The sequence below is a fragment of the Chelonia mydas genome, chromosome 5 (genome assembly GCF_015237465.2).
Source record: "Chelonia mydas isolate rCheMyd1 chromosome 5, rCheMyd1.pri.v2, whole genome shotgun sequence".
Classification (NCBI taxonomy): Eukaryota; Metazoa; Chordata; order Testudines; family Cheloniidae; genus Chelonia; species Chelonia mydas.
In genome coordinates, this window is record NC_051245.2 from 109323247 (window position 1) to 109340945 (window position 17699).

General features: G+C 39.9%; 1 protein-coding gene across 3 annotated transcripts in view; it reads right to left on the minus strand.

The window, feature by feature from the left end:
- SLC24A2 (solute carrier family 24 member 2) overlaps positions 1-17699 on the minus strand; it is a 166493-nt gene that overhangs the window by 44586 nt on the left and 104208 nt on the right. For 2 of the 3 annotated variants that reach the window (XM_043546316.1, XM_007061681.3), the window contains one exon: positions 10715-10765. The exons of the other annotated variant lie outside the window; for it this stretch is intronic. In XM_043546316.1, the coding sequence (XP_043402251.1) occupies positions 10715-10765 (51 nt within the window). The remainder of the gene's footprint in view (positions 1-10714; positions 10766-17699) is intronic. 3 annotated transcript variants of the gene reach the window in all.

Consider the following 17699-nt stretch of genomic DNA (forward strand, 5'->3'; position numbering starts at 1 on the left):
TGTTAGGACCTATTCATACATGAAAAAAGACCCGCATTCTAAGCTAGGCAGAAAAGCCACCTGCTTGAGCGCCATTGCTCTGGACATTTTGAGTAAACTCGCTATTGGAGGGCAAGAGAACTGATTCAGTGAGGTGCTGAAGTCAATCAAAAGGATGGCTGGGCTAGCGAAGCATGTGAAGCAATTCATTTAGATCAAAGGTCCATACAGAACTACAGATCCATTCAAGACTTACTTGGTAAAATTATTGTAAAAAGAGAAAAGGCAGAACAGGCATTCTGTTGCTAATTTCCATCTGTGATCAGCAGAAGCCCAGGACTGAGTACAGTGTAACTGGGTTAAGAGAGCCATTAGTGAGACAGGTCAGACTGAGTTTGCATTAAGATGCTGTACAATCAATATATTTGGCTTTCGAATGGCTGTTTTGATGATACACAAAGCAATATCCATTTTGATGAATTCTGTTTTTTTTAAAAAATCAATAAATGTACCATTTATTTACCTTTCAACTTCCTTGTTCTCCATTTACCTCTGATAAAATGCAAAAAGCTGCATACATGCAGTGCTAAGTCTGCAGATAAGGACTCAAAGTCAGGAAATGACAAAGTTCAGGTTGTCTATAAAACTTTAACTTTGTCCATTTGTGCTTATGCCTTATGATAGAATGTAATTACTGATTAAAGTCTCTGAGCTCTGCTTTGCAGTATTTCTCTTTCTTTTACTCCTATGCTATACCTCTTGAAACTTTGATCTTTTCACTCTTCTGGCAAAGGGGGTGAAATATTTTCTCTACTAAAGTCAATGGGAAAATTCCCATTGACTTTAATGGAGCTCAGGTTTCACCAAGAATGTTCAGACTTACAGCAAGTGTTTGTATGGGAGTCTGCTAATCACAGACCTCCACTTTTGAAAACTTATGGTACCTCTTCTCTTCCAGATATGCACAAACTTTGGGGTGATTATCATTGCACACTGCACAAAGATTTGTTCAGTCATGTAGTGCAACATTCTTTACAGAGACAAACAGTCCTACAGACCTTACTGTTCTTTCATGGGAGTGGGTCACTGTCACCCCGGAATCATAAAAAGCTTGGAATATACTTTAGACACCTGCTACTGGCCAATTAGAGGGAAAATATATTGTCCAGTTTTGTAGTCAGTACACTATTTTGCCTATCTAGCCCGTGAATCTTGGTTCAAAGAACTTATAAAACATATGTCTTCTACAGGACTCTTCCAAAGGTTCACTACAGATATCACTAAACCTGCATTGACTCCCAAAGGTAACAAGTGTATGTGTTTGCTACTGAGGATTGTTTTCACTAATTTGTTAATTTATATCCTATGCCTTATTAGAAAGCCTCCACCATCACCAAATATTTATTTAATTATTACAATCATGATCAAGGTGTGCTGGAATCCTTACATTAGTTGAATCTAAACCAATAGTTGTAATTGTAACTGAGTTTCTTTTGTAAGTCCAATTGTAGCACACCTCTAAAATATACCAAAAGTCACACTGGCCTCAAAATTGGTAAGCTAAATCTGGAACAGTTCTACAAAATCTGTTGTACAACATCTTAAATAGATACCTATTGTATATAGTGAAAAAATGTTTCTTCAATGAGCCATAAGTGAGCTGGCAAAGTGAACCAGAAAGACCAAAACCCAGAAACCATATTTTCTGATTCAAAAAACAAAGCAAAACAAAACACAAATAGGGTTAATGCCTAGAAAAAAGAGTGCGATGCACAAAAAGATACTTACAAAGCAGGTACCTTTCTGACAGCTTTGGAATTTAAAATGAATGGATTTGTTGAGAACCATTTGAGATGTTAATCTCTCTCACCTTCCTCTGAATTCAGCAAGAGCTGAAGGTACACAGCTTCTATCAGGGTTTGGGTGCCAATACAACACTCCCCAAAAATCTACTCACAGGCTCACAACTTTACAGCGAAAGCTATACGAGGGAGTGGAGTTACAAAAGGAATCCTGCAATGTGATAAGCCACATGCTGCTGTGTTTTATTTAGTGCACTAACCGATATAAGGCTCAGGCGAAAGAAAAAAAAAAAAAAGGACGACAAAAGGAGGTGTTATGTAAAATATAGCAAGTGGAGATTCTATTTTTTGAAAAATCCAGATGGAAAGCTCTAAAATACCATACTTTGATCTAAATTAAGTTTCTAGAACACTATCTCCTGTTTGGGTTTTTTGGGAAGTTATGCAGAAACAATGATGACAGATCTCTTTGGAAAGCTAAAGGGAATCAGAGGGTCTCGTCAGTATTAAATGTTGCTACAGAGAAACCAGACTAAAAACTCCTTGCTTTCTTTATTGGTAGAAAATGTATAGTATGGTCTCAGATGATATATCTGTATTACCTACAGTAGATGAAGCTTTGGGATGGAAATTGCATTATGCCAATCCATAAAGGGTGCTTTCTAGGTTCTTTTAATACCAATAACACACTACATGCAACATATGTATGGTAATATGTAGCAGTTACCTCCTTTCTTCATAGCATATTTATAGGAATAAGTTCTCTCATGTATTTATACTTTATAACTGCAAGACTTAAGAAAAATCAGAGGGTAATGAATGTAGCAATTGTAGCATTTTTTCAAATGGTATATTTAATAAATATTTTAAGATTAAAAAAATCCCACCAACCTCTTCAACCCTCAGCCCATAATAAGAAATGAAATAAATAACTTTATTGAAACAAATATCTAAGATGAGATTTTCTGCAAAAGGCTTAAATGTAAATATTATAGCTGAGTGGGCTGGGTTAATGAGCCACTGAAGGAAATTGGGTGGTGTATTTAAACGAATTAGCCACCAATTTATGTCAAGCAAAAGCTTCTTTCAAGCAAAATAGTTTATAATATTTGTTAGCTAGATAATCTCATACAAGCTAATTGCATCTGGATGCTAGCTTTGACTGGACACCTGGCTGAGTTGGCATCTTCAGTTGTAAAGAGTTTACTGGGTTTATCTAGACTGAGAAAATAAATCAGCTTTGTAAACACACACACACACAGACACACACACATTTTAACTAAGAAATTTGAACATGACTTTGCACCTAGCATAGATAGAAAGATCCACACTTAAAAATGTATTAGTTGGTCATTGTCTCTTCTAGGCCTGGGCTGACCATGAGCAGCAAACATGTTTCAAACAAATCCCAATCTGGACAAACTCTTTGGGGTGTTGGTTAAAACACATTGAGACACACCTCGTGAGGCACTGTGTCTATTCTTCATCTTTGTTCAAGGAGATCAGAATTACATACATAATGTGAATAAAAAGTACTGCCATATGCTCGTTCTTTGTCCACTCATTTCTCTTCCAGCAAGGAAAAGACTTTCTCCAGAAGCCCATATCCTTAATTAACTGTTCAGAAGCTATGACAACATATTAAAAATGTGTTAGTAATCCATCTTGAGTGGAGCCTAATGACAACCGAACTTGTCTACATTAGTGCAACAAAAAGCCTTGGAAAAGCTTTCAAAACATTTACAAATTGTGACAAAGTTCCTCCTCTACCTTGGTGGGTCCTGTGCTTATTGGCGGGTTTTGCTCGCCTCAGAGATTCACAGTAGCCCTCAGTTTGGCCGCTCTCATGGCTCAAATCTGCCATTCACTCAGATAACCTCATCACTGGCCAGCATGGGGAAAAGAAAGGAGAACAATCCCCATGGTCTCTGCTGGTCCACCCAGTGGGTCGGAGGACAGGCCAGGGACCTTCCCCTCTGGTGGAACCCACAATCCAAGTAAACTCCTCTTGTATCCAATAGGGAGTTGAGGGAATAGGGGGAACCCAGGCCCGCCCTCTACTCCAGGTTCCAGTCCAGGGCCCTGTGGATCATAGCTGTCTATAGTGTTTTGTGTAACACCTGTGTGACAGCTACAACTCCCTGGGATACTTCCCCATGGCCTCCTCCCAACACCTTCTGTATCCTCTTCACAGGACCTTCCTCCTGATGCCAGATAGCGTTTGTACTCCTCAGACCTCCAGCAGCACACCCTCTCACTCTCAGCTCCTTGCACGCACCTCACTAACTGGAGTGAGAGCCTTTTAAAACCAGGTGTCCTGATTAGCCTTAATTAATTCTAGCAGCTTCCCAATTGGCTACATGTGTCCTAATTAGCCTGCCTGCCTGAATTAGTTCTAGAAAGTTCCTTAGTGTTTTGGAATAGTCCCTGTTATTTTACCCAGGGAAAAGGGACCTGCTTAACCTGGAATTAATGTATCTACCTTCGACCACTCTTTTGTAGCCATCTGGCCTGACCCTGTCACAAAATGCAAATATCATGCAAATTTTAAAGTTCTGAAGTAGGCAAACAGTACACGTACTTCCAAAAATCATCAGTTCCTCCTCAAATCCGTCACGTATCCTGATTATGGACATATAAATCCGCCCACACAAGTATATCAATTCTCTCTTTTCCCTCATAAATTTTCCCACTCCTCCCAACACATTACTTTTCTTTCCTCAGCTGTTCTTAACCATCAACTCTATTTCTCCCTGAAATTCATTACTGCACACACCTCCAGGCGCTCCCTTTCAGTTCCTCCTCCCTTCAGTGTACCCCTTCAATGAGGCTCCTGCCTTAGCAATTGCTGTTGTTATACCTGCAGCTCCCTCCCCTCTCTCCCTTCCCCAGCTGGCTACTCATCCCAAGGCCTGGTCAAAAGTTTTCCATCCAAACATTTGTTCACTAGAAGACGGGGTTTTTCTACTCAATGAAAGCGTTTGCAGAAAGTATTTACTGTCCTCAAAAAAACTCAATTTTTTCCCATCAGAAAGCCATTTTCCTTCAGTTTTGGTTGAAAATTTCAGTTTGCAGCAGTTTTTGGTTTTTCAATGGAAAGATGAAATTTTCATGGACAATTGCGATTCAAACTAAACATCTGTGGTTTTCATCTACATTTCGGCACAGAACCGCCCCCACCCCCATTTTCTGATCAGCTCTTCTCTGGGCTCCTCCCCTAGTAGCTTCTGGGTGCCTGATGGAGGAGTGGGATAAAAACCAGTCAGCAACCAGATCACAGCAGTCAGTCCTGGCTATTCCCATGCTATCCAAAGCTGGAGATTCAGCAGGGCAGGCGGAGGAGCCAGAAAGTAGACTTTAAAGCTGAGATCTTATGATGAGTTGACATTTTCAGCCCTGAAAATACCACAGTAATTGTGGTATATATTTGATGTAAAAGGGAGACAGACAAAAGTGGAGAACTAGCTACTCTGCTGCAGAGCTGGGAGCATTCTAGAAACAACTTCATTTATTTACTCTCACTACGAACATTACATAGCAATAGCCTACTTACTGTGAGCAACAGCAGAAAGGGGTAAGTGCTAAACAGTCTGAATTTGTAAGGCCGCTAGAGCAGTAACCGCTGGTTGTTACCATTCAGAATCCACTCCCATTAAGGCAAAGTGACCACTCTAGCTTTTGGACTATTTTGTACTGATTCTATAGATTTTGCTGCTAATTGCTTGTGTCATTTCTAAACAACTGTGGTGAAATGGAATCTGAAAAGCCTAGAATTGTACTTTCAATGACGCTGTTCATATCTCAGCAAAGAGACCAGTTTCAAATGGACCTTCCATCTGGGTACAAGCCACTCTGAAGAAGTGAAATGATAAATGAATAAAATACAGTATAGTTCAGTTCTAGTCAATGGGTTTGGGCACTTCAGTATGATTTCTTTCTGGTCACTGGGTGTAGATCTGAAAATGAACTTGAGACTCCAGGCTCTGGTTCATGTGAGATTATGAAGAATAGTGGTGATACGTCAGGCTATGTCTATACTAGAAATATTTTACTGATATAGGAATACTGGTTTACGATACCAGCAAAGCACTCCTAGTGTGACTGCAGCAATCCCAGCAAATCTGCGCTGTTTACTGGTATAGTAAACCACACCCACAAATAAAATAAGTACAGTTTTGCCAGTCTGAATATGTCTACACAAGGAGCTTCTGCTGGCAAAGAGATGACAGTCAGGGATTACACCTATTTACATCCCTGACTACCATAACTATGCTGACAGACATCTGTAGTGCAGACATAGCCTTAGATGTAAGAGAGACATAAGAGAGGGGAATCAGATATTCTGGGCAAGACTCCCTGTCATATTCTGCTACCTAGTTAGGAAACAGAATCGCTATCAAGTGTAGATATGCTCTCTGGATCTGGAAATGGGATCATGAGGAAGAAAAAGGCAGGAATATGCTCTGCCAGATGTCATGAAAATTACTAAAGGCTAGTGGAGTTTAAATGTTAAATTAATCTTTACAAAATTATCTTCTAATTTTTAAAGGATCATCACGATGGCATAGCAATGAGACAATAGTACATTGAGTAGCCATGCAGAAGTTGTGGTTTCAGATATAATATTAGATTTGGGTTCTTGCCTGCTGATCTTCACTGGTCCCCAAAATTTCTGCCTTCACTGAAATCAGTTGGGTTAGATGGATGTAACTGAGGGCACAGTTTTTCTGAACAGGTACCTGAGGAAAGTATTTAAATTGCTCTGCTCTTCTAGTATTACCATTCAGATATGACCAGTCTAGACAATAGCCAGGATTCATCCATATTACTTTTCCTTCCAGCTTGAAGAAAAAATACTAAAAAGGAAGGATAGGAAGTGACTTAATAGTTTCACTGCTGCCTCAATGTAGTTGATATGTGATGATCCATGTAATTTGCACAACACTTTGAAATGTATATATTCCAATATAACATTACAAAGGAAGATCAATGCATTCCTGTGCAGCATAGAAGCATCAGTGTGGATCAGTTGTCACGACATTAAAAATGGGAAACTTCTTCCAGATAAAGAGATAACAGAACTCTCTTTTATACAAAAGTACAAGATTAATATTGAAATGGACAGATCATTTAATCAAGTGTGCGTGTGTGTGTGTGTGTGTGCGTGTGTGTGAGGGAGTGAGAGGAGGGAGGAAATGTATATCCATTTATGTTATTGTAATAATGATTTATACTCATTTGGCACTAGATTCTGCTCTCAATTAGAACAGTGGAAAACTCGAATATCTCCACTAATTTCAGTGCTGTTGTAAACAATTTCATTGTTGTAAAGGCAAGAACTTCAAAATGTACAGCAAATAACATTTTCAATTCATACAAGTCACTTCTATCCAGTGAGAGGCAGTATTTAACAAATCCAGAAATATGAAAGCAGTATGGTCCAACATTGGAAAGAAAGCATCAGAAAGAACGGCAGTTCAATGCAAAAATAACATAAATAGGCCGGCACTTTGAAATTCACAGTTGTGATTTCAAGATGGCTGTGTTACAGGAAGTAAAGTTGTAACCTTAAATACTTTTCAGTCAATCATCATATAGTTAGCTTAAGCTAACTTGCACATACTACAGTGCTGTACATATTGACTTAGATTTTTCTAAACATTAAGAGACCCATGATATTTTATGGCTATGACATAAGATCACTCTGACAACATGCAGCTATAGTTGGCAGTGGAATTTTTCTTTTGCTCTGTCTGTTGGAGCACTGCATAACACAGATGTGTGCAGTTTGGTCTCAATAGAACAAATATTACCTTCCCAGTCTATCTAGAGTACAAGCTAGGTAATTTCTGTTATGGTATCTAACTTCATGAAGGTGGAGAGGAGACTTATGAATGTCCCAGTCACAATTAAGTTATCCTGATTCTTCTACAAATGAAGTTAAATGTTCAGAAAGAATCAGGTACCATTAAGCTTAGAAGAATTGTTTAATATTCTTCTGCTTCTTTGAGGGATGGTATAGTGAAGAAGTAGGTTTTAATGTATGACCTGGAGATATAGAGGGAAGGATTTTTCTCAATATCCTTTGGGAGGATATTTCAGAGCCTTGAATCTGCTGTTGAGAAGGTTTGACCTCCAGCTTCATTGAATATATACCCAGGCTCTGCAAAGTGTAGTACAGATGATCACAGTGGCCATAGGAAGTCTTGGAAGGAGAGGCAGTCTTTGAGAACATGGGCAGATTCCATTTAGGGCTTTGTAAATCAGAAACCTGAATGGGGAGGCAGCGTAAATTGTGAAGCATAATAGGTTGTCTTTGACTCATCCTTCATAGGAACCAAGCTGCCATATTCAGTAATAGTCATAGGTGGCAGGTATCGCAGGCGGGGGGAAGTTGAGCCTCCCCAAAGAGTCAGGGGTGGCCCCACCCAAGCTCTGTCCTGAGGCTCCCTGCTTACTTTCTTCCCCCGTGGCCCAGGTGGTTCACATGCCGCCTGGGGCCACAGTTTCTTCTTTAACTTCTTACCTAGGACCAGTTACAGAGCATGACATCAGTCTGAAGGTGATAAATTCATGAAGCATTGTAGCTTAGTCATTTTCTGAGAGAAATATATACAGCATTCTTACTAGCCTAAAGCGAAGAATTATGCTTTCAATAGCAAATGCTATTTGATTGTTCTGGGTCAGTAATGAGCTCGGGGTGCCATGCTTTTTCTGTTTCTGTCTAACCTATTTTTCAATGAAAAATTGGGTTCTCAATTTTTTGTTGAAAAACCAAACACCCAAAAATCCAAAAGTCTGAAAAGAAAAATCAACCCCCAAAATATATTATTTTGGAAATGGAAACTCCCAGGAGTTCTCTATGGACCAGGCTCCACAGTTAGACTTTATCTCACATGATGCACTGCATCTACTCACCAAGAGGGGGACCATGGTACATCATGGGAGATGTAGTTTGATTAGAGAGCCCAGCCTCTAGAGGAGAATGGGGACATGATGGATCACAGTGGCATTTCTGAATCAAAATATTTTAATTTGAAAAAGGCTATATAGAGCTGTGTGACAGCTTTTGATTAGTACAGTTCCATTGTATAATTATATTTGAAATCAGCAACTTTTTTCAAGCATTTTATTCGCTGGTGGAGGCGGCAGGGAAGAGGGGCTGTCAGAAAGTCAAATACTATGGCCGGGTAATGTACTGATCATTAATAAGCTAACATTTATAGTCATGCAAGATAAGGATAGTCCGATCTTATGCTCCAGGCCATCAAGTTGACTGCCACAAGGTAGGAAATGAAATTCCTCTCTCCTTATTTCACATTCAGGTACATCTGAGATACCAACAGAGGCAGGATATCAGACTAGATGGTACAACGTTTTGATTCTGTTGGGCAAATTCTTATGTTGCTAATGGCAGCTTGTAACTCGGTTAACGTAGCACATTATTTTATTTCATATGAAGTATATGCTATTCTGACAAAATAGGAATAAAGCAGCTTGAATTCATACAACACATTGTATTAGGCTATGTCTACACTTAAAATGTGTAGGTGCAGCACTTCAGTGTAATCCACCTCTCTGAGAGGCAGTCGCTAGGCAGACAGAAGAATTCTAGTATTGTCTACATCGGTGGTTAAGTTGGTTTAACTACATCTCTCAGGGGTGTGGATTTTTCACACCCATGAGAGACACAGCTGTAGACTAGCCCTAAGCGTACCAGCTGGACAACCATGCAAAGTGCGGCAAAGCTTCAACTTCCATGGTCTTCCAAGCGAGTCGGCAGCCAGCCCCATCTAAGGAAGAGGCCAGCATCTTGCAGCATGGGAGGGGAAGCTTGTGAAAACTGAGAGTACTCACTGACTTGCAGGAGCAGGCCTTTGGGTATAAGATGCTACTTGTTTTATTTCTCTGAGGAACTAACGCATATACAAGAAACAAAAAGTTTTGAAGGCTTCTCTTCAAAAATCCTAAAATTCAGCTTGATTTTAGATACTGAAACTATCTCATTTTAACAAAAAAAACTGAGCTATTTGTCTCATATATGCAGCATTGGAAATGAATATGAACACATGGCCAATTTTTACGCAGCCTCAAGCTCGTCTTTGACTTTGAATGTGCCATTAATTACAAGTCCAAATGCTACTGTAACCACCCATTTGGCAGATGCAATCAGGTAGTTAGACAATAGTCCCTGATTCTGCAAACATTTACCCCTCAACTGAGGGAAACATCCCAATTAAGGAAACATTGACTGCACTAAGACTTAAACATGAGATTAAAGTTAAACATGTGTCTAAACGCTTTCCTGAGTCAGGGCTATAAGCATTGACCTTCTAAGTTAATCGCAAGACTCCCACTGGTTTCACTGGGCATTGGATAGGCCCTAAGTACTTCCTACTTATAAATGTTGGCAGGATTGGGATCTAATGCTAACATCTGTGTTGAAGTGAACTATGCCCTCAAAATTATGCCAGAAAAACTGGAGGGCATTTTAAAAAATCAGGTTAACTCATAGCTGTTGAATAATTCAGAAAACTGAGGTCATTAAATAATTCTTCTCAGACTTTGTGGTTAGGTCATCCATAAATGAACATATCTTATTGAATGTGTTATGTCAAAACCACAGTATAAAAGATATAGATATAAGTATACATTATATATTAGTATATACTTACTAGTATATATGTATTATTTACTTTAGTGAAAACATTATCTGTTGTATGTCTTTATCTGAAAGAAACAAAACTGCAAATGCAAATGACAAAAATATGAAAAAGAATGATGACAGATCACACTGTCAGTGAAATCATGCAAAGAGGAAACACATAATCCCCCAAAAGAAGGAAGAAGAAAAAAAGAAAAAGCAAACACGCCAAAGGCACTAAAAAAGACTTACAGAAAGCGAATACAAACAATTCTAAAATATTTCTTACCTTCTTCAGTCATTGTGTCATAATATTTTAGCTTTCCATATGATCCAAGCTCTACAACATCACAGTAAAAGACATAAAGATAAGGAACCAGCAGACATTCAAGAAATCTACACATTTGCACATGTGCTTAATAAAGTTCGGAGGGATTATGTAAAATTTCTGCAGAATTATAGGCATACATGGATTGTTGAAATGGTGAACCGTGATTTTTTTCACTGCAAATTTCAGAAGTCACTTGCTACAGTTAAGTGACTTGACTGGATGGGATTTGGGGACAAGCACTGTAGTTAAGGACTAAGACTATGTCTACACTAGAGACCTTACAGCGGCACAGCTGTACCGCTGCACCTGCACTGCTGTAAGGTGTCCTGTGTAGCTGCTCTGTGCTGGCGGGAGAGAGCTCTCCTGCCGGCATAATTAAATCACCACTACGAGCGGCGCTGTCCACACCGGTACTTTTGTCAGAGAAACTTATATTGGTCAGGGGTGTGTTTTTTTCACACCCCTGACTGACAAAAGTTTTACTGACAAAAGTGTTAGTGTAAGACATAGCCTAACTTTCAGAGCGACAAGTGATTTGTGGTACCTTAATTTATTTTAGATACCTTAAAGAAGCCTGATTTGCAGAAGTGCTGTGAACCTGCCCTTTGAAAATCAAGTTCTTTTAATGTGTTTCAAGTTGGGCACCCAAAAATTGAGACACCCCAAATGACCAGTCACTTTTTGAAAATGTATGCCCTAATGAATGGGACTGGGTCTCCAGGTTTGGAATCTAAAAACAAAGGTTCTAATGGTGGTTCTGATGCTGACTTGCTGTCTGAACATGGATACATAACTTAGACTTAGTTTTATCATCGGTAAAGCTAGAGAATTTATATTTACCTACTCCAGGGGATTCTGTGACGTCTACTTAAATAATGTTTGTAAAGTGCTATACACGTACATAGTATTTATTAAGACCAGTCAGTGGCAGAAGACAGACTAGAACTTAGGAGGACCCTCCTGACACTCAAGCCTTTGCTTATTCCTCTAGATAATTTGGCTTTTGTGAGGCATCACCTCCTCTTCATCCAGAAGTTTTTTAAAGTTCATTTTTTTCTGTGAAGCTGTTTCTTTCAAGTTTTGCATGATTCATTATGAATAATTTACAATCTTCCAAACTGTTATGTAAAACGATATTTGAGGGATTCAAAATCATGCAAAATGTACTGGAGAAAATTTTTGCACAAATGTGACATTTTTCATCAATTTCACTCAGTTCTACCTTTAATGTAAAACTTTAATAACTGCACTTCTGAGTATTCAACACTTAGCAGCAATAGCAATCTTAAGATTTATAGATACCTAACAAGTTGATGATGGGATTTTCAGATCAATTATTCTTTCCTCATATTCATGAACGCACTTAAGAAATTAATTATAAAAATGCTAGCTCATTATTTTGTTCTTGGCCCATTGTTTGGAGCTGATGTACTGCATGTTCTATTCAAAGAGTTTTCACTTGGGTAAATTTCAATAGACATCTTGAACTTAGTTTTCATTCTAAGGTATTGTGATGATGTGCAAATCTGGTATTTAAAAAGATCCTTTGTTTATATGAACAATTTCAAACACTTGATTCTGTTAGATGAGCATTTCTGAGGCCACTTATGTGATACAGGGAAAACTATATGGCATAAAAACAAAGTCTACAGTCTTTTCTTTATCACTATGATTTTTAAAGTGCTGTACACTTATTCATTGTAAAAGATTGTGTTACATGAATAATCAACATATTAACAAAAATGATCATATGTAATATGTATTCATATTTGTACAGTCTCTTCTTTTCTCCATGAGTATGTAAATATGCACACACACATATACATGTATATAAATGTTATCGTTAGTCTCATTTAGAGCAAAGACAGCAGTCTACTAAAGAAAGGATTTTATATAGTTTTGTAAAAAACTTTATATAACAAAGGAAGTTCTAGTCTGTACATGCTGGTTTTAACCCTAAATAAATACAGGTGATGATTTAGCACCTGAATTCCTTACCCAAGCAAAACTCCCACTGACTTCAGTGTGGATTTTCCCTGAGTACGGAGCCCAGGACTGGATATATTGTTTAGTTAGAACTCTGGTTATCTTAACTACAGGGTTCAAATTAACTTTTAACAGTTCTTCCTCTTTTAAACTTGCGCTCCCTGATGACTGTCCCAGTTCCCCTGGGATCAGATGTACTGAAGACTGGGGAGAGAAGCCAGTGGAGGTTCTTGACAGAGAGAGGAGTGAAAGGAGGCCCTAAAGGAAAGAGGAGCAGTGAAATTGGACCCGGAAGCAGATGCTTGGGAACAAGAGAGCTGATAAGGGGATGGATATAGTAATCAGGAAAGAAGGGTCCAATATGAGCGGGGAAATGGAGTAGGGGATAGGAAGGCAATACAGCACTGCGGGAAAGAAGGCATCTACCCAAGAGGGATTGGGGAACTGACAAAACAATTGTGTGGAAGGGCATTAGTGTAAGACAGGGGACCTGCTGGGAAAGAGATGAGACACAGAGGAGATTCCAACAACGGAAGGGTGAAGAACGTAGACCCAAATACCCAGGCAGCAGAAAGCAAAATCACATTAGAAGGGCACAAGAGGAGATACACTAGGGATCAGGTTTAGATCTGGGTTTGCTGCTGTCCCCACTGAAAGGGGGCACATAGAGAGACAGGAAGAAGAAAAAAAGACAAACTTAACACAAATAAGAGAGAAGGAAAGAAGACATATACACAATAAGAATGCATGATGCCAGCACTGGTTGCGTTCCTGGATTTTAGATATAGTGAGTGTGCGGCCAAGACTAGTAATTTCAGACTAAAAGGATTTAAAATAGTTTAATTCCCACATTGTTAGAAAACCTACTCCCTGTGAAACTCAGACCTTGCAGGCGAGACTACATTCCCCAAATCTTTTATAGTCCTGCTCATGTTTTGCAGAAGCAACAGGGTAGTGAGCACACTGCACACCGACCGCACTATTTTGCAGTCCCCTGGACTTACTGATGAGAATTATCCCATTGACTTGAATAAGACTACTTGGGTGAGTATGTGCTAGTCAACATCATTATAGGTAAAAGAATTGGATACTAAATAGATACAACAAAAATGACAGTAAAAATGTTAGCAACGTCCGTTCTGTCATACGTTGCCACTTCGTATGTCATTTCTGGAGTTCCATGGATGCAGGCATTTCCAAGACTACAGCTCTTGTATGGGAATTGCAGCAATGATGGGTCACAGTGAATAGAGCATGACACAGACCCCCTGAAATATCTGAGGATTAAAATCCAGTACACAGACAATGTAGGATGCAATATGATATAACTAACTTTAAGATTCCCTCCTCAGAGTGAGCCTACTTTTTGAAGATTTAGGCCAAAATATTCAGACTTGGGTGCCAAAAATTAGGCACCAAAATCTATACATACAAATTTGTTGTTAAAATATTTCACATTAATATTAACCTGACATAAACCTTCCAACAGGTAGATTTTACTTAGTACATATTTTACACCTATTGTGTAAAAACTAGGCAGTCTTACTGCCACCCATGTCTCATCCCTGGAGTGCATCTGACCTTTGGGATTCATCTGTAATCTTCCCATTGTAATAGATTTTTCATTTTTATTATCTTGCCATTGTAAGATATTTTAATTAGGGAGGGAGTGAACTGGTTTGGATACAATAGGGACCTACACAAATGTTCATCCAAAATTCAAACTGAATTCAACTACCATTTTTTTTTTTTGAGGCTTAAAAAAAGATTGCATCTCTCTGAACCTCCTGATTTCAGTCAGAACTGGAAATGAAATATTGTGAAAAAAATTATTCTTGATGCTGTTTATGATTAGAGCTGGTTGGGATTGTGTGTCTGGGGATTGTTTGAGCCTTTGTTCCCTGGATCATCCCGGATCATCTTTGATCAGCCTCAATCAGCCTTGTGATCACCCTCCCCTGTGTGATTAACGAGGGGGTAGGGCTGACCGCGGAGAGAAGGCCTTAAAAGCCAGAGGCTAAGCGACCAAGGCTAGCTAGCAAACCGGGGACCACAAATAGGGGACCGCAAACACGGGAGTTTGAGAGGGATTTTGTGGGAGGGAGTCATAATATAATTGCTATGGTTAGGAAGGGATGCATTGCCAGTGCCAACACTGCTCCTGTCTCCTCCACCTGCTCCTGTCTCCAGACAGAGAACCTAACCACGGATGCCTCTACCCAGATCCTGGTGTGGATTTGCAGAGACTGTGGCCTGCATTTCCCACTCTCAGAAAGCCAGGCTGTGAAATGTGTGAAAGGTGCCTGCTGGTGGAATCTCTCAGGAAGCAGGTGGGAGAGCTACAGGAGGAGGTGGCTAGGCTGAGGAGCATCTGTGCACACAAGGAATTCATTGACAATATTCATGTGGAGACTTCCAAGGCTGAGGATGCTATCCAGCTACAGAGGATTGCTGTCATGCCACCGGAGGAAGAGGATAAGGCTCTGTCACAGGGAGGACACTGGCTACTGGTTACTTCTGGCAGCAGGCAATGCTCCACCCCTACTCCCAACCCACCCACCATGGTGATGGAAAACCGTTATGCTGCCCTGGCAGTGAGTGATGAGGAATCACTCCCGAAGGTGGAGGAGGAGAAGCCATGTAACTCCAAGGCTGGGAGGATCACAGCCACCACTCCCAGGAGGAAACGTAAAGTAGTGGTGGTTGGTGACTCTCTTCTGAGGGGAACGGAGGCACCCATCTGTCGCCCTGCCCTGGCATCCTGGGGGGTATGCTGCTTGCCAGGGACCTGTATCCAAGATGTTATGGAGGAACTGTCAAGGATCATCCGTGCCTCTGACTACTACCCCATGCTACTCATCCATGTGGGCACTAATGATACTGCAAGGTATAACCCTCAGATGAGATCAGATCAGATCAGAAGTGACTACAGTGTGTAGTCTGGGTGTAAGGGTGAAGGAGTTGGTAGTGCAGGTAGTGTTCTCTTCATCCTTCTGGTCAAGGGTAGGGGCCCAGGCAGACACAGATGCATCCTGGAGGTGAATGCCAGGAGGTCTTCGGCTTCTTTGATCACAGGATGCTATCCAAGGAAGAAAGACTGCTAAGCAGAGATGGGGTCCACCTATCAAGGAAGGGGAAGAGCATATTTGGATACAGACTGGCTAACCTCATGAGGAGGGCTTTAAACTAGGTTCAAAAGGGGCAGGTGACCAAAGCCCACAGGTAAGTCGAAAACATGAGAGAAGGGTCGGAATTTGAGGGGCTTATGGGCTGTTGTAGGAGGGATAAAGGAGAGACAAGCTAGAACTGGGGTGGGGGCGCAATCAAATCAGTATCTTAAATGTCTGTATACTAATGCAAGAAAAATGGGGAATAAGCAGGAAGAACTCAAAATGCTAGTAAATGAACTCAACTATGACATAGTTAGCATCACAGAGGCTTGGTGGGATAATATCCATGACTGGAATATTGGTATAGAAAGGAAGAGCAATTGGTATTGCTCAGGAAGGACAGGTAGGGAAAATAAGAAGGAGGTGTTGCCTTGTATATTAAAATGTATATACTTGCACTGAGGTTGAGATGGAAATAGGAGACAGACTTGTTGAAAGTCTCTGGGTAAGGATAAAAGGGGTAAAAAACAAGGGTGATGTCATGGTAGGGGTCTAGTATAGACCACCTAACGAGGAAGAAGAGGTGGATGAGGCTTTTTTAAGCAACTTACAAAATCATCCAAACCACAGGACTTGGTGGTAATGAGGGACATCAACTACTCAGACATCTGTTGAAAAAACAATACAGCTGGCACAGATTATCCAACAAATTCTTGGAATGTATTGGAGACAATTTTATTTTAGAAAGTGGAGAACGCTACCGGGGAGAGGCTGTTCTAGATTTGATTTTGACAAATAGGGAGAAACTGGTTGAGATTTTGAAAGTGGAAGGTAGCCTGGGTAAAAGTGATTATGAAATGGTAGAGTTCATGATTTTAAGGAATGGTAGGAGGGAAAACAGCAAAATAAAGACAATGGATTTTAAGAAGGTGGACTTTAGAAAACTCAGGGAGTTGGTAGGTAAGATCCCATGGAAAGCAAGTCTAAGGGGAAAAACAATTGAAGACAGTTGGCAGTTTTTCAAAAAGACCTTATTAAGGGCACACAAGCAAACTATCACACTGCATAGGAAAGATAGAAAGTATGGCAAGAGACCACCCTGGCTCAGCCAGGAGATTGTCAATGATCTGAAACGCAAAAAAGAGTCCTACAAAAAGTGGAAACTAGATCAAATTACAAAAGATGAATATAAACAACACAAGTATGTAGGGACACAATTAGAAAGGTCAAGGCACAAAACAAGATCAAACTATCTAGAGACATAAAGGGTAACAAGAAAATATTCTACAAATACATTAGAAGCAAGAGGAAGACCAAGGACAGGGTAGTCCTGTTACTCAATGAGGGGGGAAAACAATAACAGAAAATGTGCAAATGGCAGAGGTGCATAATGACTTTTGTTTTGGTTTTCACCAAGAAGGTTGGTGGTGATTGGACATCTAACATAGCGAATGCCAGTGAAAATGAGATAGGATCAGAGCCTAAAATAGGGAAAGAACAAGTTAAAAATGACTTAGACAAGTTAGATGTCTTCAAGTCACCAGAGCCTGATGAAATGCATCCTAGAATACTGAAGGAGCTGACTGAGGTGATATCTGAGCCATTAGCAAATATCTTTGAAAAGTCATGGAAAACAGGAGAGATTCCAGAAGACTGGAAAAGGGCAAATACAGTACAAATCTATAAAAAGGGAAATAAGGACAATAATGGGAATTACAGACCAGTCAGCTTAACTTCTGTACCCGGAAAGATAATGGAGCAAATAATAAAACAATCAATTTGCAAACATCTAGAAGATAATAAGGTGATAAGTAACAATCAGCATGGATTTGTCAAGAACAAATCAT